Source organism: Lutra lutra, chromosome 4 (genome assembly GCF_902655055.1).
Source record: "Lutra lutra chromosome 4, mLutLut1.2, whole genome shotgun sequence".
Classification (NCBI taxonomy): Eukaryota; Metazoa; Chordata; class Mammalia; order Carnivora; family Mustelidae; genus Lutra; species Lutra lutra.
In genome coordinates, this window is record NC_062281.1 from 172,219,941 (window position 1) to 172,245,539 (window position 25,599).

At 43.5% G+C, this 25,599-nt stretch overlaps 1 protein-coding gene across 1 annotated transcript in view; it reads left to right on the forward strand.

Moving 5' to 3' along the window:
• Positions 1-25,599, forward strand: part of CSMD2 (CUB and Sushi multiple domains 2) — a 619,562-nt gene that overhangs the window by 371,255 nt on the left and 222,708 nt on the right. The window contains exon 14 of the mRNA XM_047727770.1: positions 24,444-24,770. Coding sequence (XP_047583726.1) covers positions 24,444-24,770 — 327 coding nt within the window. The remainder of the gene's footprint in view (positions 1-24,443; positions 24,771-25,599) is intronic.

Here is a 25,599-nt window from a genome sequence, read left to right on the forward strand (position 1 = left end):
ACATCGGGCTCTCTGCTCAGCAGGGAGCCTGCCTCCTCCTCCTCTCTCTCTCTGCCTGCCTCTCTGCCTGCTTGTGATCTCTGTCTATTAAATAAATAAATAAAATCTAAAAAAAAAAAAATTTCCTTGACCCTTTGCTCCTGGGGAAGGGTTTTAGGAAATCCTAGAACCTTCCATAAGAACAAAGGGCCATGAAGTGCTACTCAGCAGGCTCTTCATTTCCAGGAGTGAGGCTGGCAGCCTCCAGTGAGCTGGAGACTGCTTACAAAGAGCTGAAAAGAAACAAAGACAGAGTTGTCCTGGCAAGTATGGAGCAGTGCTCTCTGTGGCTTAAAATAAGGAAGAGGAGCCTGAGGTTTATTGAGAACTGCAAAGCAGGCAGTCTGGGGGGGCCAGCACAGCATTTCATCTTCTGGATGATTCTGGGTTGTAGGGGGCTGGCATCCCCCAGCCACTCCCATTGCTCAGGTGTTTTGTTTTTGTTTTTGCTTTTTTTTCTGGTCATTTGGATATAACCAAACACAGCTTGAGTCTGAAGGAAGCCAGAGAGCCAGCTGGCCCCATGCTTTTGCACCACACAGCAAGGTCATCTTCCTATTCCATGAAGTCAAAGGTGTGCCAACTGTCAGCTCCCTACTGAGTACCCAGCCCCTAAGCTGATGCTTCCGTGGGTCCTGGGCTTTGTCCTCAGGGACCTCACAGTCTAACTGGGGGGTGAGAGATGGCATTCAGGTATGCTGGTGCACAGAGATAGCTTTGGATTCAAACTCTGAAGACTTGTTTCTCAGTCCTGGCTCAGCATCATCATGATGGCTGGGGCATCCTCTCGCTGAATTTTGGTTTACTAATCATCCGGTAGGGTAGCATGCTATTCTGGCTCCCCAAACCCGAAGGCTCAATAATTATATTTATAGAACATGAACAGTCCTTACGGCATGAACAGCCCTCACTGCCCACAGCAAATGCTTGGAAACCACTTCCTAAAATGGGTCATTGGCAAAGCAGGTCATATACTTTGCTTGAGGGATATGTTAAACTGAGCTTCTGACCCTGACCCCAGATCAAACGTATCGATAGCGGGTGGTCACTAGGAAAGGGCCGACATCTATAAGCATCCATAGAAATATAAAAGAATACAGTCTCTGTATTTTATAGAGATAAATGTACATACAAAAGCACCTCTAGCAAGAGTCAACATAAACGCCCTAAATTTTCCCACACGTTAGTCACAATGAGTATTAGTACAATATTTAGCAGACAAACTATTCTTTCCTTCTTAGGATTTAGAAGCAGATTGGAAAATTTTAATGGTTCAAATTTCTATGAACAGTTGTCCAAAGAAGTGCAAAGTGGCACATTGTTCTTCTCTCAAAACATTTTCTTCAAAACAGCTCTTTACTCGGAAATTGCCCTGCCGAGACTACACAAATAAACTCTTTCCTTCATGTTCCCAAACATTTTCTGCAGCAAGCCGACTTCAGAATCATTGCATTGGCTTTTGAGCTGCCCTCACAGTAGTAAATGTTTAATAGATGCTCTTTTTTCATCGAGGTTTTAAAGAAAAGGATGTTTCTCACAGTGAAAAGCATTTTGAAAGAAAAGATGGAGCCAGCTCCTTGCCTTTCACTGTCTTCTTCCTTAGTTAATTCACATCTCCAGGGACCGCTGCTCAAAATCAGTTGGAAGTAGTACTCCTTTCCATCCATCCAACAATATTTACCAAATGTATACCCTGTGCTAAGCGCCACATATTGAATTCAGAGCTATTCGATCTCTGCCTGGGAAATGTGCTCAACCTGGTCTCCTGGTAGGCATGCTCTGGCCAGGCTGTGCGTTTTCTTCCCTTTCCCAGCTTTGCCCATTTCACCCCATTCCTTGCAAAAGAAGAGAGGGCCCTTCCCATGCTACTATGTCCAGTTAGTCTCCCACTGCAAGAGCTACAAGAGGAGGGAAGGGACAAATTACTCTGATGGAGGTGCACAGATACTTGATGCTTTGTTGACAGGCTCACAGAATGCTTCACACTTCATAAGAAAGCCAGGAAACCAATTATCAGTCCATTAGCAGCCACTTTCCAAAGAAGTTTCAAAACAGGCTCCACCAGAGATATGCCAAGACTTCACAAGCTCAGGCTTTCTTTGCCATTTTGTAAACCATTGGGAGAAGGTGTGAACCCTAATTGCTCAGCTCCTAATGTATATGGGCGTAGGTGTGAAATGTGAAGGCAGGGCCCCCTGGGATGGTTACAGTGTAAGTTGGGAATCAGCAGCCAAACCTTGAGAGTCCAGGGAGGGAGAAGTGGGTCCTTGGGTGCCCCAAGAAAATGTCACAGAGAATAGAGGGCTTAAGCTGGGCCTTGAAGAGTTGACAGGTAAAGTAGGGTGTTCTGTATAGGAATGTTGCAGGAAATGGTCCTCTCCTACTACCCTCCTATATTTTACCTCCGAGTTCCCCTGAAATCCCCTCGCCCTGTCCTTCGCTGGACACACACACACACATGCGTGCACACACACACACACACACACACACACACACATACACATATCTGCAAAGGAGTGCATGGAGTCATAGGGTCATCCAGATTCTCAACCTCAGCACTATTGATATTTTGGACCAGATAATTCTTTTGGTGGAGGAGGGGCAGTCCTGAGCATTGTTTGAGCCACATTCCTGTCCTGCATCCACTAGAAGCCAGTGGCACACACACGCCTCTTGCTGCCAGTGTGACGACCAAAATGTCTCCCTATTGGACATTGCCAAAGAGAGATGCCAAAGACATCCCCAGAGAGAAAAACCACCTGAGATTGTGACCCACCAATCAAGGGTACTGTAGACTTCCCAATTCTAAGGACGAAGAAATCTGTGTTTTCGTATTTTAATTGAGGCTCTGCTTAAAGTCTGTAGGATTGTAGCAGTGAGAAAGCTTGGGGTAAAGGAAGATGCAATATTTATTTAATGTTCTATGTCATTTGGGAAGATAACGAATCTTTCCTACAACTTTATGGCATATTTTCTTCTCTCATTTTACCAATGAAAACAAAGTTCAAGGAGACAAGGGGACTAACTCAGAGGTTATAAAACCCCTAAGGGTTGGGCTGGAATTTGAAGTGTTCATTGACAGAGCAGGTTCCTACTCCAAACCCTGTACTCTCTCCACTGTGCTAGATTTCCAGAATCCAAGGGTTCATCTGCAGCAGGAAGGACAAGGGAGCCTTAGGACAAAAATACTAGCTTAAAGTATAGGCATGCTGTTGGCTGAGTTCCCCTCATGAAGTATCAGAGATTGACAAGCATTAAACAAAGTCATGAAAGCTGGACCCATGATCCTTGTTGGAACTGTATGAATGCTCTACACCAATGTGCAATGTGTCAGCACCCAAGCATTTCCCTAATCTTTATTTTTTCTCATTTCTTCTACCCACCCATTTATCCATCCATCTTTGATTTATTGAGCACCTACTGTATACAATCTCAGCTGCATAAGAGGGTATGGCTATTCTTGTTCCTTGTCAAATCATAATCTAACCTGAAGGGCCTCTGAGGATGATCTTGCTCATCTGGGGATGGGGTTGAAGGGGAAATCTCTTAGTGCCTAGCCTTATATAATGTGCTAGAACTCTTTCAGGAAGTATCTGGAGCTCAAAGGTCAAAATTCACCACAGGCTCTTGGTATATTCTAGTGTTTTAAGGGTTTAAATCTAAAGGTTTAAACAAATAAAATACTCTTAATTTCACTTCTTTAAACCAAAACCAATTTCAATCTTGGCTCTTCTTCTTTTACTCTCACGCCTATGCACACATATTTCATGTGGTTTTAATCAAAGCGAACATATCAGCTCACATTCTGTGTTTCAAAGTTCACATTGTATTGCGTATCTTACCATGTTGCTATGTGCCTTTAATACTTCCCATTCTTAGTATCTGTGGAATGTTCTGTTTGGTGGATGGAGTCGTGACTTAGTCAAACAGTCATGTTCATTTGTTTTACATAAGGCTGTAATGAACATCCTCATGGACGTGGCTTTTTTCTTTCTTCTCTTGAACTGTAATTCTTTGGGCTAGGTTTCCAGGAGTGAGGTCATCAGGCCAGAGTATGAACATTGTTATGACTCTCAATGTACACACTCTTATATTGCTCCCCAAAAACGTTGTGTTGGTTCATAATGCCAATAACAGAAGCTATATGATTAAGAAGATGATTCATATACTATGCGGCCTTCCCATGCAGAAACATGGTGTAACTCTCTTTCATGTTCCTCTACGTTCACTTTTCTAGATATAACAACTTTGGTTTTCTCCCAATAGATCATATAACATATTGCTTGTACCCGTTATCTGCATTGCCAAACCCCAAGTATTTGCATCCCCTTTTATGAAATTGCTAACTTCGTAAGTATAAGTTGAATACATCCCCACCAGCACACCCTTGTTGACTTCTGTAAGGTGCCATGTATTGTGATGAGGTCTGTGACTCCAGAGATGGGTTGGACACAGCCTTTGACCTCAAACTTCTCACTCTGATGTGGAGAGAGACGTAATTATGTAACTTAAAGAATGCTCTTATTGTTCAAAATTTAGTTTTCAACTAGAAAACATTGGTGACACGGACGCATTTAGGATCCATCCCATGAAGAGTCATTCTTTTATTTAACAAATATTTGCTGAGTGCCTGCAATGGGGCAGATATCACGGTGGATGCTGAACAGGGGAGCAACAGCCCCCCCCTTTTCATGGAGCATAGAGAAGTCATCACTACGGGAACAGTGGGGCCGGAAAGGAGTACAAAGTCATGCTCCTTTTGGAATGGGGACATCCAAGGGATAGCACTGGGTCCTGAGAGAAGCCATGGGGTTTGGGCCTCTGCAACAGGGGGGTGTTCAGTGGATTCATTGGTACACACACACCTGTGCACACAGGCACACATCACCCATCTGGGTCCTTGGTTCACAGCGGTTTCTACAGGGTTTGGCCGCTGCCAGTGTATGTGAGTGGAAGAGGGGAGGTGGGGGGGGGGGTCCATGGGAGCAGGTACTAGAGAGAGACTACTGGGTATCCCCAGGCTGGAGGCACATCCCTGGCAGACCAAGGGGTATGAAAGTGATGTCAGGATTTCCAACACAGCATTCGAGACAGAGACTCCAGTCCTGACTTTTCGCTTGCCGGCTGAGTCCAGTCCTGTTCAGAGGGGACAGGAGCCCTTGTTATTTGTTATTTGTGATCCTCATGGGACAACTACCTGCGCTGAAGTGTGGCTTCAGGAGTATTGTGTGGTATTTTCCTTTACAACTTGAAAGCACTTTTTCTCCGTTGTGGTGAGAAACTCTTCATGATATGTGGTGTATATAGTTTCCGAGTCTCTTCTCCCCGCCCCCCCCCTTTTTTTAGTATTTTGCATCGTATACTTGTTTTATGTAGACAAACCTTCAATATTTGTGATTTCTTTTCAATGCTGACAGAGTTATCATTCTGCCACAGATCTGAGAAGCAGTTTGTTCTATTTTTGGTTATTTGTGGGTAATTTGATTTTTTTAAAAAATATAATTTGTTAATCCATCTGGAGTTTATTTAGATGAATGTAGAATGTATGGTCCAAACTATTAAGCAGTTTTCCAACACAATGTATTAAGCAATTCATTTCCCTTCTGATTTGAGGGAAATGAATTGTTTTATCACATACTGAATCCTCACATGCGGTTAAGTCTATTTCTTGAGACACCACTTTGTTCTGCTGCTCTATTTCTATCTTAGCACCGGCATTGAATAATTTTAATTGTTGTTTTATAATATGTTCTAATATCTGGCAGAGCTGGAAACTACTCCTTCCTCCCTTAATTATTTTCTCTTTCAGAAATGTTCATTGTTATTCTCATCTGTTTGTTGTTCAAGATTAATTTTAGAATCATTTTGTCAGAGTAAAAAAAAAAAATCCTATTGGGATTTTGTATGTGCACTCCTATTAAACCGTAAATTAACTTGAGGAAAATAGGCATTTTTATAATACACAGGCTTCCCGTCCAGGAACATGGCATGTCACTCTTTTTGTTCATCTACTTTCATTTTTCTAAATATAACAGCTTTGTGGTTTTCTTCATATAGGTCACATACATTGCTTGCTGCCTTTATTTTTAAATAGGCAGGTACTTTTTTCACTCCCCTCCTACCTCGACCTCAACGCCCCATGCACAGGTGAAGCCTGTCCCTTTTTGCCTCTTCTGTATAGCTGAGCCCTGACTTTCCCTGTAAATATATACTCCCAGGTTTTCCAGGACAAGAACAATTTCAAACATCCTTTCCTTTGGCCCAGAAAATATGATTGCAATAGCTAGACTCTTTGGAAATTGCCTTTTTCAAATATTTGGAGCCAGAATTGGGATCAGCTGAGGTTTGAAAGCATCAGCCTCAGTGTGAGACATAATATTCCTGGGCATGGCTTGTGTTCAGAGGCAAGGGGCTGTAACAAGGGCTGTATGAGCATCCTCTGCTGATGTCATGTTCTGCTTAGTTCTCTAGGCTTCCTTAAAGGCCCCACTAGACCACAGGTGGCCCCAGGAGAGGGGCAGGGAACCTGGGGATTGCTTTGGTCCAGATGTGTATTTCAGGCCAATTCCTAGAAGTTGAAAACCAGCATGTGAGGCCCACATGGGGCCCCACTGGGGCCCACTTCCTCTGTTACCAAGTCCTCAAGAACACAAACACTGAAGACCTAGTGCTATGCAGAGGTTTGGCGGTGATGGGGGAGGGGGTGGTAGCTGTTCTGTGTAAGGGCCTCTGGTAATCCAGAGGAGTCTTCCTTGGACAACATCCTGGTGGTGGTGGGAGGTGGGGAGGATCTATGTCTGCCCCTGCACTGGGGAAGGGACACTGCAGTCAGGGTGCGGAAGCATTCTAGAACCACAGGGCCAGCCTGGGGAGGGTAAGCCAGGGCTGAGGAAGGCCAGGGCTGGGAGAACTGACCCTGGACAAAGGCATGGCTCATAAAGATGGCTGCCAACATTTCCTATCAGGACGTCTTGAGAAGCAGAATCAACACTTGTCCTACCAGACCAGTGTGGGTCATACATCACTTGCTACCTTAAACTGCTAAACAGGTAGATGTTAGTGGAAGAAGGCAGCTTCTGGGCTGAATAAAGTCCTCACTGAGGAGAAGAAGGCCTACGCCTACAGGGTAGCCCTGTCCCAGCCAGAGGCTATGGTACTAGAAAGGGCCTTCCTTCCAGAAGGGATTAGAGAAGAAAATAGCAACCAGAACAGAAGTCCAGTCCCTAGGCAGGGGCACACATTGGGACAGGAGTGACAGAGGAGAATCCTGAAACTCCTGGGTGTATGGATGTGCTGGACTCCTCACGAGCCACCAGATGCCAACTCTGGAGCCATGCTCAGACCTCACCCCATCGGTTTGAGGACATGGGCCTTCCCATGACTGTGAGGCATGTCTGGGCCTGGGCCCAGGATCTGGCTCTAAGGACTGAGCCCATGGAATGAAGGTTGTCAACTGATCTGAGCAAGGTCTGATCGAGCAAAGATTAAGGGATGTGCTTTGCAAAGGAGGCTGCCAGCATGTTCAAAGAAGTAGAGTCAACACTCCCTAAAAGGCCAGTGTGGGCCATAAACATCACTTATTATCACTTTGTTTTTAAATAGGCAGATATTTTATGGGGAAATGACGTGTACTCCATGGCCCTGCCCACTCTCAAATGGGCCCAAGTGTAGCTAATCATTAGAGTTACTCAAAGGGTTTTTAAAATACAGAATCTTCATCCCCAGAAATTCTGATTCAGCAGGTCTGGGATGGATCCCAGACACTGTGGTTCTAAAACCTTCCTAGAAGATCTAGATGCTAGGTTAGCTCTGTAGGCCACTAATATGGAACTCCCACTGTGTGTCAGTTGTTTGCAGGGAAGTTTTACATCCTTGCTGAGGAGTTTGGTCCCAACAAGACAGCAGCCTCTTTAGGCATGAGGCTATGACATATGTGGCCATATGTTGTTGTTTTGAGTCTCACCACCCTAAGACTGCCATAACCCATGATGCCAGTCATCATGATGGCAATAACCTCCTGTCATCCAAGAAATACTGACCTCCACATTGATATGCCCTAGGGTTGCAAGGTCCAGTCCTCTGAACATTACTACTTGATGCTGTTGTTGCTGGCCTCTCATTTCGTTTGAACACAGCAAAACATGAATTGGGAGGAGCTACTGCACGCTGGGCGTTGTGCTCAGCACTAGGAGAGTAATGGGGATGATTCTAGCCTGGCTCTTGCCCTCTAAGTGCTCATACTCTAGTGAATGTGATGAGCACATACTTGTGTTATAAAGCAGTCTTCGAATTATTACAATAATAGAGGTGGCCACGAAGTGCCCCAGAATGTAAAGGAAAAAGAATTTATCCCAATCGAAAGATTCTTAGAAGACTTCTCAGAGGCAAAAATTTCAGCCCAACTCAGGAATCTGTCCAGAACCAAACTGCCAAACACAGCTGAGTATAGGGCCCAGTCCAAATGCTATGGTCCTACAACTAGACCTCCTAGTCCAAGGTATCTTGGGACCGTAGCTACCTGGGTGAAACAAGGCTGGGAAAACTGACCAAGCCTTAGGGGTCTAATCCTGGACTGCGACCTCTGCTTGTAAGTGGGGATGGCATCTATCTGCCATTCTCACTTCGGTTTTCATCCGTGGGATTGTGGCTAATAGGTTCTTTTCTCTGTAAGATTTCTGAAGTTATTTGTGTCCTAAGTGTGTTCTCACTGCAGACCATGCTTTCTCCACTGTGCTCTGCCATGTGCTCTTGACTAAGAGAACTATGGAAGAAACACAGTTTCACCAAGGAGGGTCTGTTTTCATAGCTGCTGGCTCAAGACCTGGGGCTTGAAGCTCTCTCTACTTGTACCCCTCCTCCATTCTGTGACCCTCTGGCTAAGTTTGTCATCTAACTTGGTCATAATTACATTGCCATCGGCCTTGGGTGTCACTGGGCTCTGTGGTTCGTGGGGAAAGTACCACTCACTTCTTCTGGAGATTGGCTTTCTAGGAGAGTCTTGGACTACCCCTCTTGGATTTATAGGTCTTCCTCCAGTCATTTTGTACAAAAGCAGTAGTCTAGTGACCCCGGGGAAGGTGGGCCAAGAACAGGGCTGCTGCCATGAGCTGATTAACTCCCATCTTGCTCTTAGAGTCAGGAAGACTCCCATAGTCCTAAAGGCAGCTCTCTCAGGTCAGCTGTAAACTCCCCTGGATCCTTGTGGATTCCTGTGGAGGAAATTCAAACATACTTCCTTATGATCATGGAAAGCAGCCACCACTCCAGTCTTCAGTGGGTGGTAGTCTGAGGTATGACTGGGCTTTGAGTGGCTAGGATGATGGACTGGTTCCAGACTCTGCATGAAGACGCTTTGTTGAACAGCCTTAGAAAAGATGGTGAGGGGGCGCCTGGGTGGCTCAGTGTTAAAGCCTCTGCCTTCGGCTCGGGTCATGATCCTAGGGTCCTGGGATCGAGCCTCACATCGGGCTCTCTGCTCAGCAGGGAGCCTGCCTCCTCCTCCTCTCTCTCTCTGCCTGCCTCTCTGCCTGCTTGTGATCTGTCTGCCTAAAAAAAAAAAAAAAGAAAGAAAGAAAGAAAGAAAAGAAAAGATGGTGAGGCTCTCTGACAGGACTCAGATGAAGAGGACAGGCGCTGCATGCCCCAAAGTACAATCCCAGGAGCACCTCTGAGCCATTGAAGATATAGTCTACACTATTTCTTGAATTCCCCTTCCCCATTAGGAAAGACTTAGGCTCTTGGGCTGTGTCACACCAACACAATTTTTTTCCGCAGTTAATACCTGTGTTTGGCCACCAGGATAATAATCTGCAGGAGTTGATCCCTTAATTGACTAAGATCTACTCCTGTGGCAAAGAAAGAACCCTATGAGTATCACTCAGGGATCCCAGGGTCTGGGCATGGGCAGCTGAGGGACTTCACAACAATGAGATGCACGTTTACTTAGCCCTCAAGGAAGACTGGGTCACTGAGGCACCCACTATTCATCTCTCATGGCATAGCTCATCAGAGTCCCAGACAAAACTCAAGACTGACAGAATATATACTACTTAGGTATAGATCTCTTCAGCACCAGGTGCCCCCTTGTAGCTGATAGACTATGTCTCCTTTTATAAGTTGGTCTTCCCATAGAAGGTAGCACCAAGCGTAGTTAGTGACCAAGCCCTCAATCATTCCTGCAAATGACTTTTGTCATTTGGAGTTACCCTCTCACTCACTGAGGAAAAGAGGGACTAAGGACCAGAGAGCAAACCTTGGTCTGGAGTCTTGCTAGGTTGAGCAATGGGCTATGCTAAGGGAGGAGTGGGGAGATGCCTCTCCTGCCACCTCAGTGGGCTGGCTGAGACTCAGAGATAGGCTAACCAGGCGCATATGTGGAGAAACAACCATCAGCAGCAGAGGGGGAAAATGCCTCATTTCAAATTCAAGAAAAATTGATTTTATACCTTCCGCGTGCCCAAGTAGTACACTCAACACCTTGAGAAGCATCATCAAAGTGAATCTTCACACAAGAGTTGTGATTTAGAAGTTATTAGTCCCATTTTTTATACATGTGGAAATAAAGTCAGTGAAGAAGTAGCTTCCCATCCCCACACCAAAAGGCACATAACTAGTAAGTGAGAGAAACCAGGCAAACCCAAATTTTTAAGGATTCTCATTTCTTCCAGTTTGGGGATACTGGCTTGGCTTGGCTATCTATTTTTCAAAGAATTTATGGTCTGTTTTCAAGGTAAAACCTGAGCCCCAAGAGTATAAACTCAGCCTCTTCCCATGAGTGCAGAGCAGGGACTCTCTCGTGCTTTGTTCCATAAGGTTTTAGACCTGTCCTGGGAGCTGGTGACGGGAGTCCTCAGCCAATAGCTAAAGAGCACATCAGACCCCAGATCAGAGCCTGGCTTTGAATAGGGTCTAAAGGTTAGTGTAAGCACCAGGAATGGTTTGGGCAGGCATTATTCCAGAGGTGTGGCAAGAAGCAATCATGGTTGCAGGCGGGTCATTGTAAAAGCTAAACAGGAGTGGCACTGTTTAGGCCAGGAACTCAACCAGCCTCTCAAGAGGTACAGGGAACGGGGTCTGGTTATAGGAGGCAAGAACTTAGCACTTATCAGAACCCCACTGGTGAGCTTCAGTTTAAGATTTCAGCTCCCAAAGGGGATTGGATTGTGAATGGGGAGCTTGAGGCAGAAGCTACCCCCTCAAGCTAGAGGATGCTCTTGTATAAGGGAAATAAAAGGACCATGAGTGGGGTGACTATACATTTATATTTGTTTGGGACAATTCTAGTTTGTATCTTGTGTCCTAAAGTAATTATTAGTATTCTCAAAAGTGTCCCAATTTGGGCAATGTATTATGTGGCTACCCTAACCATAACCCAAGAGACTTTATGCCAAGAAAAGTTTTGATCCTCAGTTGAATATTTTGGATGCTGAGGGAATTCTCTGAGCCAAAGGCCTATGAACCACTATGTGACTGACCCCTTCCTACCTCTACCTTCATCCCATACTACTTGCCTCCTCGCTTACTCTGTCCAGACTCCTGGCCTCTTTCAGATCTTCAGAGTCTCTAAACTCCTTCCTACCCCAGTGCCCTTGCACTTTGCAGTTTACCATGTTGGAATGTTCATTGGGTGTCTGGGTCCTTCTAATCACCTGTTAGCTGCCACCTCCCCAGAGAAGCTTTCTCTAACAGCCTTATCCAAAAGGTAGTCCTTCACTTTCTGAGTTCTTCACATCCCTTTTTATAGCATATTAGTCGACTTTTGCTCTGGTATCAACAGTCCAAAAATCTCAGTGGACTGCAAGAACAGACATTTATTTCTCATTCATATCCCATGAGGGCTGTAGGTCAGTTACAGCTCTCTGGGGCTTGGCTATGCTCTACATAGCCTCTCATTCTGCCATCCAGGCTGAAGGACCAGTCCATACATAGAACATTCTGTTCTTGTGGCAGAAGGTGGAAAGTCAAGCAGATAGGGCAAAGCCATCACAGGCACTGAGTGAGTTGAACCTGGTGTACAGACTCTGTGACTGCAACCAGGAAGAATTAATGAATGGTGGGAGGCACCCACACCACTCAAGAGATATGATGCCTAACAGAGCTTTCCAGGTGGACAGGAAGAGAGAACTTTCTAGAAAGGAAAAAAGACCTGGACAAGACATGGAGTTAGCCTTGCACATTTGTAGGGCTGTGAGTCATCTAATACAGCTGGGATGTAGGATGGGGTGGGGGAGTGGCAGGGTCTTATCTTAGGTCTTTGAGGGTCTTTTGTGCCCTTTTGAGGAGTTTGGGTTTTATCCTCTGTGCAGTATGGAGTATTTAAAGAGGTCCAGGAAAGGAGGTAACATCATGAGAATTTGTGATTTATGAAAATCACTCTGGAGCCACTACAGAGGATGGATTCAGAAGGAGTGAGCTTTGAATCCAGGAAACCAGGTAGACTATTGCAGCAGGAAGTGGGCCTTAACTTAATAGGGCTGTGATGGGGATGTGACAAGTACAAGAGATATTGAAGAGATAGAATCAACTGAAGTTAGTTACTGATTGGATATGGGAGTGAGGGAGGAGTTGATATATTTTGCTTAGGTAACTGGGTATTGTCATTCATGGAGATAAGGAATGAGGGAGGCTTAGAAAAATAGATAAATAATTCAATTTTGGACATCCATTCGAGATGCCAGTGGGATCCTCAGTAGAGATGTACGTCAGACAGTTCCCTCCCCAGTCTGCCACAAGCAGGAGGACCACAGCTACTGGAATTTACTTGGGAAGTAGTGGCATAAAGCAGGAGTGGCTGGGTGGTGGTAAGAAAAAGCCAATCACTGAGTGATGACAGGGCTGAAACATTTGCTGACACCAGGGAACATTCCAGACCCTAGTATCCAGAAGAACCAGTTTTGGGAAAGAAGACTTCAGAGTTCAGTATTGGACATATTTAGTTTAATCTGCTGTGACATAATCCAAACTCCTTCTCATGGTCTGAAAGCCCTTTGCCATCCTCTTCATGTCATCTCCTATTCCTCGTCACTTTAGGGTTTACCTTGCTTCTGCCACAGTGCTCCCCCTTCTGTCCCTCACGTGTACCAAGCTCATTCCCCCCATCCGCAGTGGCCTTCCCTTGCAATGTCTGGCTTCTTGCTCACACAGGCCATCTCTCACCTCCTTATTGGAAGTAGGTCACTCCCACTACATTCACTTTTTCCCTTCGCCCAGGCTTATGTTCTGTTACAGTATCGACCTCATGAGAGCTGAGGGCTTGCTTCTCTTCCTTGTTGGTTGCCAACCCATATCCCTCATACCCAGAGCAGTGTTTGGCACATGGCTGGTGATCCAGGGATCCTTGGGCAAGGTGGAGACATTGCCTAGACCACAGGATATACAGGTCTGGGGCTCAGAAGGGTTGTCTTTCCAGGGGGCATACATTGAGGAGGTATGTGTGGGGTGGGGTGCCCTAGAGAGGATGTGAGCTAGGGGTAGACGACCCTAAAATCGATCCCTTCATGTTCCACAGTGTGAATGTCAGGTAGAGGAGGAAAGCTTGTGGATGACTGTGAAGGGATGCCAGAGCCAGAGGTGGGAAAAGTGAGTGAGTGTGATGGAGGACAGAATGGACATGGTTCAGGAATTAGAGGGAGATCAGCTCTGTTGAAGGCCCTGCCTGTCTAATTCAGGACACCAGCATCCCAATCTTGCTCGCCTGGGACCAAACCAAAAAAAAAAAAAAAAAAAAAAAAAAGGAACAGAAAACCATGAGCACAATTCATGGCCTGTGGATGGAATTAAATCCAGTATGAATTTAAGAGGACATACTGTGTGCTCCAGAAACACATGGCCAGCATCGCCCACTGATCCTAATGCTCCCTTTGGAATGTGGGAGTTTCTGCAAGACGTCCTCAGTATTCTCAAAGAGAACCACACCTTAACCTAATCTCCTTTAGGATAAGGATGAGCCATGCAAGGGAGTAGTTTCACCCCTCCAGCATGTGACTTTGAGAACCTCTCACCACTTCCACAGCCCCAGTGAAGTTCAATGAGAACTTTCGCCAGGCTCCAGCACCAGAGATGATGTTAAGATAACTCTGATGAACACAAACACACTGAGCTTCTGAGCAGGCCAAAGACATTCAAGAGTGGGTTTGTGAAGCCTCTGCTTCCATCTCAGCTAAAGCATTCATCAACAGAGCTGTCTCAGTTCACCGGTCCAGAGATCCACAATGAAGCAAGAACAACCTGATTGGGCTTCTCCTGCTTGGCTGAGCATTGCTGGAGAAAATCGCCCAACCAGGCCAGTGGTTGCTGCTGCAGATTCCCTGGGTGCCCGGCTCGCTGGAGCCTGCGGCAGCGCCAACCCATCCATCTGTGCTTCTCAAGGCAGCCTATTGGTCTCTTCTCCGTGGAAGCTGTCCCCTCACTGCTCCCCTCAAACCCATGAGTGGCCCCTGCCCACACCTGGCACTGGAGAGTGACCTTGCCTCCTACCTGGCAGGCAGACAACCGTGTTCTACTTGCAAATACCAAAGACACCCAGCCTGTATATTATACTCCTTCCCATCCTTCTCTGCTTTATAATGGAGACGTTCACTCTTCTCTCCCATCAAAAAGCAGTCCCCCTGTAGATTGTACATCCCCTTTAGGCTTTAAATCAGGGATATACAAACATCTTCGAGCTCAGTAAGAAATACAACGCGGTATACACGCTTGCACTAAGTGAAGCAGACGATTTACAAACAGTACTTCACTACTTACAGTGTGCTCAGATAAATTCCATTCTCTTCCTTTTTTCCTTTTTACTCTTTTTTTTTTCTCTTAGCATCCAACAACTCAGTATCCACCACATCACTTTCACAACCGGTGATTAATGGACTGTTTCAAAAATCTTGCTATAGTCTCCCTCACCTCCCACTTTCTTAGGAATCTTTTGCCTTATGTGGAATCCGTCCTCCTTGTTCTGTCTCTCCAGCCTCTCCCCATCTGCCGAGTTCTGCCCGTCACCATTTAAATGTCCCTTAGTCTCTCTTAACTTACAAGTTAAGCTCTTTCTTCACACCCTGCATCACTCTGCCCATTCCCTAATGTTCCTTTTTACACCCAGACTTCCTTGACAGGATGTCCTCCCTGCTGCATCCATTCCTCAGCTCCCGATCCCTTGTCACCTGTCCTTTCTGACCTCTGTGTCCCCCACACCCAGAGACTGCTCTCACCAAAGTTGCCAACGACCTCTTGTCATTAAAACCCAAAGGCTGGCTTTCTGCCCTCCTCAGATGTTCTGCTGTGTTTCAGAACAGAGTGTCCCTCCTTCTAGAAACCACTCTCCTGTTTTTCTTCCTCCCTCAGATGCTTGGTCTCCATCTGCCCTGCCAGCTTCTCTCCATTCTCTTGCAAAGTTCCATGCTGTCTGTTTTCCCTTTGCCAACTTGAGAGCTCTGTCGTTTGACGTTTCTGTTTTCCAATAATATTGTACGTTTCCCGCATCTCTGTTGACCAGCTTTATTCTTCTGTTAGTGGCCTCTTAATTTCCTTGGCCCATATTTCTATTTTGAGTGTTACCTTTTTATTGAATTGTTGTTCCATATATGGTAAGCATAGTAAATATATTTAGTATATATACTAAATATTAAATATATAGCAAATATTTAACTGTAGTAACCTGCAAATATTTCTCTCTCCCTTTGCTCCTCAGTATTGAGGTTTTGTTTATGGTGACTTTTTAAAATCCAAAAGTTTCCTATTTCTGTAGTTAAAAAATACCATTTCCCATATGATTTCCTACTTTGGTGTAATGCTGAGAAAGTCCTTTTCCACCTCTGAGATTATACGAATAGTGCTTTTTTTTTTTTTTCCTGAGTAGTTCTATGGTGCATTGAGTGAGGTATGAATCTAATTTTTCCACAACTGGTTAGCCATTTGTCCCAGCATCCTTTATTGATCCATCCACTTCTGCCCTGCCGATGTGAAAAGCTCCCATTTTCATGTACTAAATTTTTAGATGTCCATGTGTGTTTCTGAAATTTTCTTTTTTGGCCCCATTTCTCTCTCATTTGGAGCTAATACAATACAGATTTTACTATTACAGCTTTAGAATATGTTTCAATATCTGAGTGGGTAAGGCCTCCTTACTGGGAAAAAGTAGGTGTCATGGCTAAGAGCTCAGGTTCTGGAACCCATATGGCTGGGCTCATATCTCAGCCATCACCCCTTGCAGTATGACTGGGGACAGGTTACTTGACTACCTGGACTCAGCTTCTGCATCTATAAAATGTGGACAGTAGTATACACTTCAGAGGGTTGTTGTAAGAGATTGCTGATGGGCATTCCATACGTATTACTCTCATCTCTTTTATGAGACACTGGCTCTTTTCGCCTTCAGGCAACAGATGGATCTTACAATTGTTTCAAGTTTCAGAAAAAAAAATATTTGTGTGGGCTGTGCCTGAAGTTATGTTCAATGTATACAATGATTTGAGGATAATTGTCATTTTAATAATATGAACTTGTCATCCAGAAAAATAATGCGTCTCTCACTTTTATATTTTCTTTTCTGCCTATCAGTAAAATTTTGTTGTTTTCATTATATAGACTGTGTTTGTTCATTGTTGTAGGGCTGAATTTGATTTGCTAACACTTTGCATATGGGATTTCTTTTTACACTGTGGGTATGTTGGTGTGTGAGTAGGTGGGTGTGAGTATGTGTATCATATATACTGTTTTATGGGAGTATTTGTATCAAAATTAATTTAAACAGCATGGCTATTATGGTGTGTTTAAAGTTTTAAAGCTCTAGCCACAAAACCACCTACTCCTTAAGTACATTCCAGTTTTCTTGCGTTTTTCTCTTCACACAAGTTTGGTAATTCAGAATTTCCTAGGAAATTCTGTTTTGTCAAGATTTCAAATTTATTATTATGTTATACATACTATTCTTTAATAATTAACGTATCTCCTTAATTTTACTATCCTTTCTTTATGTATATGTGCCTTCTCTCTTTTTATTTCATGAGAAGTTTCTTATTTATGGGTCTTTCCCATTATTTTTTTCTATTTTTATCTTCACTAAGTTTATTCTCCCTTCTCTCCTTCATCTTGTTCAGTTATTCTCTCTGTAACTTTTGAGTTTCAACATTCATTTCACTTATTTCTCAACAATTTAATGAGGCTATGAATAAGGCTATGAATTTTCTGTGAAATATAGCTTTGACCTGATACCCTCCTCATTATTATAAGTAGTCTGTATTGACAGGTTTCATTTCCTTTTTTTTTTTTTAAGACTTTATTTATTTATTTGGCAGATAGATTTCACAGTAGGCAGAGAGGCAGGCAGAGAGAGAGAGAGGAGGAAGCAGGCTCCCTGCCGAGCAGAGAGCCCGACGCGGGGCTGGATCCCAGAACCCTGAGATCATGACCTAGAGCCGAAGGCAGAGGCTTAACCCTCTGAGCCACCCAGGTGCCCCTCATTTCCTTTTTTTAACTCAAGAACTTATTTAAGAAAGGGTTCTATGAATTTTCAAGTGATTTAGGGATTTTTCTGTATTCTTTTAGTACCGATTTCTAGTTCATTTGCACTGTGAACAGAGAGTGTGGCCCCACCATTTTTGCTTTGTGGAGAGGTTTTTGGAGATTTCCTTGTAGCCTAAGATAAAGTCCATTTCTGTAATATTCCATGGGTGTTTGTAAAGAGGGTGATGCTCCCTGTTTGTAGGCCACACAGTTTCATATAACACATACACACACACTCATAGTATTTTATAGATCCTTTTTATCTTTACTTACTTCTCTTTTTTAAATTTAATTTCTTTTCAGTGTAACAGAATTCATTGTTTATGCACCACACCCAGTGCTCCATGCAATCCATGCCCTCCATAATACCCACCACCAGGCTCCCCCAACCTCCCACCCCCCACCCCTTCAGAACTCTCAGATTGTTTTTCAGAGTCCATAGTCTCTCATGGTTCATCTCCCCCTCCAATTTCCCTCAACTCCCTTCTCCTCTCAATCTCCCCATGTCCTCCATGTTATTTCTTATGCTTCACAAATAAGTGAAACCATATGATAATTGACTCTCTCTGCTTGACTTATTTCACTTAGCATCATCTCTTCCAGTCCCATCCATGTTGATACAAAAGTTGGGTATTCATCCTTTCTGATGGAGGCATAATACTCCATAGTGTATATGGACCACATCTTCCTTATCCATTCGCCCGTTGAAGGGGGCATCTTGGTTCTTTCCACAGTTTGGCAACCGTGGCCATTGCTGCTATAAACATTTGGGTACAGATGGCCCTTCTTTTCACCACATCCATATCATTGGGCTAAATACCCAGTAGTGCAATTGCAGGGTCATAGGGAAGCTCTATTTTTAATTTCTTGAGGAATCTCCACACTGTTCTCCAAAGTGGCTGCACCAACTTGCATTCCCACCAACAGTGTAAGAGGGTTCCCCTTTCACCACATCCTCTCTAACACACGTTGTTTCCTATCTTGCTAATTTTGGCCATTCTAACTGGTGTAAGGTGGTATCTCAATGTGGTTTTAATTTGATCTCCCTGATGGCTAGTGATGATGAACATTTTTTCATGTGTCTGATAGCCATTTGTATGTCTTCATAGCTTCTGATTTCAGATTAGTATATTTTTCTCCAACTCTTGTACTTTTTAAAAATATTTGATCTGTGTCAGTGCTTTGGGCCATAAAGTATCATAACCATCATATCTTCATTTTGTAATCTATGCATCATCCATTATTTAAATATCATCTTTGGATTTTGTTTTTCTTTGTCAGGCCACCCTCCCCATAATTGAATTATCATTTTGAAAGTAGTGAAGCCATCAAGGACAACACCAAAAGAGGAGATAGTAAGAGAGGGTTTTCCAACAAGCCCCTTGTGTTTCCTACTCAAGACTGTATCAAATAATGATCTGATATTACAGTAATTACGCACACACCTGTTAATGAGTTTCCCACCTTTGTCAGTTTTCAAAAGTCTGAGCAATGGCAGAGCCCTCTGATTTAAAGGTTTATCCAAGGTTGAGATCCATAAGCATAACTACTTCCAGAGGGGGTAGGCACCTTCTATCCCTCTTTTAACCTGGATGATGGATAATGATGAGATCCAATCACAGCATTTGATGTTTTCCTCCGTTTGGACACTGAGAAGCAAACTCTGCTCTCCAGCAGAAACATTCCAAAGTAGCATGCAAACATAATTTTCCAGAGTGAGAAAGATCAGACCTCTGTAAGACAATGCATATTCCCTTCCCCTGCAACAAGTGTAAGTTATCTCTTAGGGTGCTAGCCTGATCTCTGTAGGGCCACACTCTTGTTCTATGAGTGTCGGTTTATGAGCTTCCTCTCTTTCCAAGTGCAAGAAGAAATGTCTCTTGGTAGTGTCCGTAAGACCCTTGACCAAAAACAAGGATTGTCCAAGAGCCTGGTGTGACATTGTAACATCCAAGGTTCTGATATTAATATTAAAACCCCCTTTTTGGGTGGTTTGCATTTGCTTCCACCAGTCCTTCGGAAACCTTGATTGCACATTTAGGATCACCTGGAGAAGCTTTTAGAACCTGTGGATGCTCTGGACCCACTCTACCATATACATAGGAATCTCTGGAGCCTTGGCATTGGTAAACTTTAATACTCTTCTAATGTGAAGCCTGAGCTATCTCGGCCCCTTCCCTTGTTTTTAACTATTCCAAGTCACTTTGTGTAAGTCACTTATGTAAGTTGTGTAAGTCTTGTTCCAAAATGAGGGTTATACTTTACTCAGCTAGGTTAGCCTGTATATATGTATTGTCATAAATAATGTTTTGTCTCTTGTCTTTTTTTTTTTTTTTAGCATTTACTTTACATTTCCCCTCTTTATGCCTCCTTGTTGTGTCCTTTGAATTCCATTTTTTGCTAAATTGACTGCTTTCCTTTTTCCCCTTTGGTAATTTTGAAGATAAGCTACTTTATAGTCTATTACTAATTACTCTTAACATCTTTAAAAACATGCTCTAACCTATATTTCTCTAATTAACCACAGAAACTATATAACAGAATTTCTTGCAAGATGAGGAAATTAGCATATCTCCTTGTTCCAACTTTATGCTTTCTATCAGTGTCATCTGCAGAGTTTTACCCTGGGGTTTGGACAGGAATGATATCTTTTATTTTCTCTTCGAAGGAATATTTGTTACACTTGCATTCTGGTTTATAGCTATCTTTACAGCAATTATTTAGATTCTTTACTCTATCGTTTATTTGCTTGTTCCTAATCTTTTTTTTTTAGTTTTTATTTATTTTTTTAATTCCTTTTAATTCCTTTTCAGCGTTCCAGAATTAATTGTTTATGCACCACACCCAGTGCTCCATGCAATCCGTACCTTCCATAATACCCACCACCAGACTCACCCAACCTCCTACCTCCCCGCCCCTCCAAAGCCCTCAGTTTGTTTCTCAGAGTCCACAGTCTCTCATGGTTTGTCTCCCCCTCCAATTTCCCCCAACTCCCTTCTCCTCTCCATCTCCCCATGTCCTCCATGTCATTCCTTGTGCTCCACAAATAAGCGAAACCATATGATAATTGACTCTCTCTGCTTGACTTATTTCACTCAGCATAATCTCTTCTAGTCCCATCCATGCTGATACAAAAGTTAGGTATTCATCCTTTCTGATGGAAGCATAATATTCCATAGTATGTATGGACCACATCTTCTTTATCCATTCATCCGTTGAAGTGCATCTTGGTTCATTCCACAGTTTGACAACTGTGGCCATTGCTGCTATGAACATTTGGGTACAGATGGTCCTTCTTTTCACTACATCTGTATCTTTGGGGTAAATATCCAGTAGTGCAATTGCAAGGTCGTAGGGAAGCTCTAATTTTAATTTCTTAAGGTATCTCCACACTGATTTGTTTTGTTTTGTTTTGTTTTTATTAAACATAACTTTCCCACATTTAAGTTCTTCATTTTGATTCATCTCTTGTTTGGGTAGAAAACATCTTTGAGTGTTTTTTTTTTTAAATGAATGTTATATGAATTATATATTTTTCAAGGTTCTTTAACACTGGGAACAATTTTGTTGTCTAGCAACTTGGCTGGGTCATTCTCTTTTCTACTCTAAATTATTAGGAATGGATCTGTACTGTATCTAAGAGAAATGCATTGAAGGTCATGGCCCAGTATTTTTTCCTAGTTTCCAGAGCTGGTTCAGGTATCCACCTGTTTTTCACACTTTGGTCAATTCTGTTGCTTGGGGGTTGGAACAGGATGGGAACGTGAGGCTCATGTATTCATGTCCCCGTCTTTTCAGATGTTATCAACCATTAAATACAGTTAACCCTTGAACAACACAGAAGTAGCAGTGCCAGCCTCTCCCCCCAAACCCTATTCAGTCAAAAAATCCACATAGAACTTTTGACTCCCCCAAAACTGAACTACTAATAGCCCACTGCTGACTGAAAACCTTACTGATAACATAAACAGTTGATTAACACATATCTTGTATGTTATCAATATTATATATTGTATTCTTACAATAAAGTAAGCTAAAGAAAAGAAGATGTTATTAAGAAAACCATAAGGAAGAGAAAATGCATTTACAGTATGGTGCTGTATTTATCAAAAAAAAATTCATGTGTTAGTGGGCATGTGTGGTTCAAACCTGGTTGTTCAGGGGTCAACTATACTCATTGATTCATTCAGCAAATATTGATTTTCTGATTGAGCACCTACAATGAATGCACCAAGCATTGTGGGAGCCACTAGGGACTGAGAGGAATCAAACAGACAAGACTTCTACTCTCATGGAGCGTATGTGTATGTTTTGGGGCGAGGGAGGGACAGATCATAAACAAACAAGTGAATAAGATAATTTTGGAGAGTGATAAGTAAAGCTACCGTATACAGCTGCTCAAAATGGTGCCCCTGGAGCTTTGCAAGATGGCAACGTACTACGAAGAATATAAAGAAAAAAGAATAATGTGATAGAGTCATGAAGTGGGGGTGGGGACTCAGGTGATGTTAATTAAATTCTCCTCTGCTGCAAATGCACTTGTGCACATGCTCACAGTGCTTCTGGTGATCTTCCCTCTGAAATCATGGCACTTCTTTTTGCCTTAGGTCTGCCCTGGTGTGTTCTACTGGAAGGCAGACCTTGTGATTTTGCCCCTTGGCTTCAAGGTCATTATCTCTGTTGGGTTTGGATTCCTCATGATCTGTGTTAATGCTTGCAGCTGAAGACAGCCTGGCTGTCCCACTTTGGTGCTAATATAATGGTTAGGAGTTGAGAGGTCGATATTCAGCAAATTCTAAGGACACCCCCGTGGATTCCACTTTTAGGCAGTGGGCAGTACTGTTCTCATAAGAGGATGTTGAGGGATGGCTAAGAGCTTGGCCCCTGGAGTCAGTTGGATTAGAACTTGTTGTTACCATTTACTGACCAAGCAACCCGGGCATATTACTTAACCTCTGTGTGCCTCAGTGTCTTCATCTTTAAAATGGCTACCAGCAAATACTGCTATTGGGACAGCTAAATTGACTAATGGATGGCTGTTCTCAGATAGTGCCTGCACTTAGTAACCACCACTAATATGTTATAATAATCACTATTGACTCTATATTGTGTTGCCTAAAAGTTTTTTCATGTCCATCTCTCCCCTTGACTCAGACTCTTTCTATATCTCTAAAACACAAGAGACTACAGCGATAAGACTGAATATGTCTTAGGGACAAGATTCGCTTTGCAGAATCGGATGGGAGGGCTTTGAGTAGCAGATTGGAAAAGAGATACCTAATGTAGAAAAGGGAAGGATGGGTAGAGTCAGGGAAAGGAAGGAGAAGCTCAACATAAGGAGTCACCAATTCCTTTGTTTTGTATGTATGTTTGTTTTGCAAGCATGATTTCATTATTGTTTTTTTACCTTAGCTTCACTATAATTAATAAGCCAGATATTATGCTAACTTAAGTTTCAATATTAACACCAAACATTTAAATGGATTTAAATGTTTGTCCACATTAGTTTCTACCCTCTTTATACTTTTACATTTAAAAGTGTTTATTATGAGCCTATATCATTTTTGCAGTCAGAAAAATTAAATATTGTTTTCATTTTGAAAAAGTATTACCCCCAAAACCTATTATTCGAAAACAATTTTTATTCAGGGGCTCATGTCCAGTCTTCATCCACGTGTAAATATGTAATAGCTATAATCAGAGATATACATATAATTTTATGATCTACTGTTTTACTTAAAATGATGCTTAACGTTCTTCTTTCTGCAGGGTCATATTTATCACTTTAATGATTTCGTTCAAACAGCATCACATTAAAAGCTATAATTTACCTCATATTATTAGGCTGGCATATAGGTTGTTCACATTTTTTTCTCTGTAATAAAATTATGTCACTATAAACATCTTTGTCCATGCGGCTCTTTTTCTTTTGAATTAATTCCTAGAGATTAGTAAGTCAGAATATTTGAGTAGTTTTGTGGTTGTTGATAAGAATTCATATACTCCCTTCCAAAAGGATTATATCAACTTTACTCTGCAACCGGCAATGAATACCTATGAGTTTCCAAGATGCCTCAACAATATTGGGCTGTATATTTTTTCTTTATTTTTTTTTTTTACTAGTGAAATGGACTATTTTCATATTAATTCAGTTTTCCTTTCTGTGAATCCTGTGAGCATACTCTTTGCTTATCTTGGTGATGTTCTTATGTAGTTATTAAAAGCTCTAAGTTAATATTGATATTCACCCTTTGGCATATTTGTTACAATTTTTTTCATTCTATTATTTTCCCTCTTAATTTTGGTTTAGTGTTTGCTTGTTTGTTTGTTTTTCCATTTATAGCACTTCCCTTGCCTCAACCTTGTTCCAGGGTCTGTTAGTCACTGGCATGAAAAGGGTTTAAAATAAGGAATTCCGGAAGAATGTGTCCTTAGGATAAAGTAGGAGAGAGAGCAGGAAGTAGATAGGGCATGGAGACAAGGCACCATCACCTCTTCCCCAGGATTCTTCCAAAGCTTTGGCTTCTGCAAGAGAGTGTTTAACCAGCACCTCCTTAGCATAGTTTTGTAGCTTTGAGGTTGCCCAAATCCTCAGGGCATACCTATTATTAAAGAGGGGAAATGGACTTGGCATGTCCTGACCCTGGTCAATACCCAGGGGATCAGCAGCAGTTAAGAGGACCAACTCCTCCATGTCTGCAGTTTGCCAGAGGGGCCCTTCCCAGCTCTGTGCCCAACATGGAACCCAGCATGTCTCCCTCCGAGATCTCAGAGCCCAGTCGGTCCAGCCCAACCCTGGTGTTACATTTCTTTCCATTGCTCTTTAGGCCAAGGAAATACACCCCATGCCAGCCCTCTGTAGCCCAGGCAGAACGCCGGGACGCACCCTGACCTTCGTGGCTCTTCTCTTGCAGTTTCCTGCTTTTTCAACTTCACCAGCCCCTCTGGGGTCGTCCTGTCGCCCAACTACCCAGAGGACTATGGCAACCACCTCCACTGCGTCTGGCTCATCCTGGCCCGGCCTGAGAGCCGCATCCACCTGGCTTTCAACGACATCGATGTGGAGCCTCAGTTTGACTTCCTGGTCATCAAGGATGGGGCTACAGCTGAGGCCCCTGTCCTGGGCACCTTTTCAGGAAACCAGCTCCCCTCCTCCATCACAAGCAGTGGACACATGGCCCGTCTCGAATTCCAGACTGACCACTCCACCGGAAAGAGGGGCTTCAACATCACCTTTACCAGTGAGTCCCCGCTATGTCTCCAGAGGACCATCCCTCAGAGTGCTGGCCCCTGAGCATTGTGGAGGGTGCCCGAAGGGAGGAGCACTGATGTGGGTGGGCCAGTCCCAAGGGCTTGGCGGGGTTACAGGGCCTTGGCATGGGGTTCCACTATGACCAGAAAAGCAGAAAGTCCGGGCTGCTGGCCGGGGTGCTCTTTTCAGTGGAGTTGCTCTCTTTTGAGCATTTCTTTCCTAGAAGTGCAATATGTAACATAAGAGGAGCCTGGAACCTTATTTCTCCCACCCACCCTCCCTCTCCTAGAAGGCCCAGTGAGCACCAGGAAGGCCCCTGGGAGAGCAAGCCTGTGTCATCCTCTCATTGTTGCCCGTCCCTCTCAAGGTGCTCCCCCACTTCCACCCCCAGTCCTCGAACACCTGCTTACTGTTGACTTCAGGTACTCCCCAGTGGGGTTCACACTTCACTTTGCCTACTTCCCACCCCTGCAGCTGAATCAGAAATAAAGGTCCGGAGCAGTGTTTTTGCATGGATCTGAGGCTTATAGCCTTGTTATTGGGACAGTTCCTCATTGTCCCTCTCAGGGCCACAATCCAAAAGCTATCACCTCCAGTTTAAACCCTGGGCCCCTTCTCTAGAAGCAGCCTGAAGCTAAGTGGTAGTTCTTTGCATTTCTGTGTCTCCTGGAGCTATAGTGAGGAGGGGGAGGGGAGCAGAGCTTGGAGACCAGAAATAGCAAGCTGCCAAAGGTAGCAAGAAGAGCTTATTGGGTCATAATAAGCTGTAGACCCAGTGAACTCAGCCAGTGGCAAATAGTCAAATGGGGCTGAAGTTG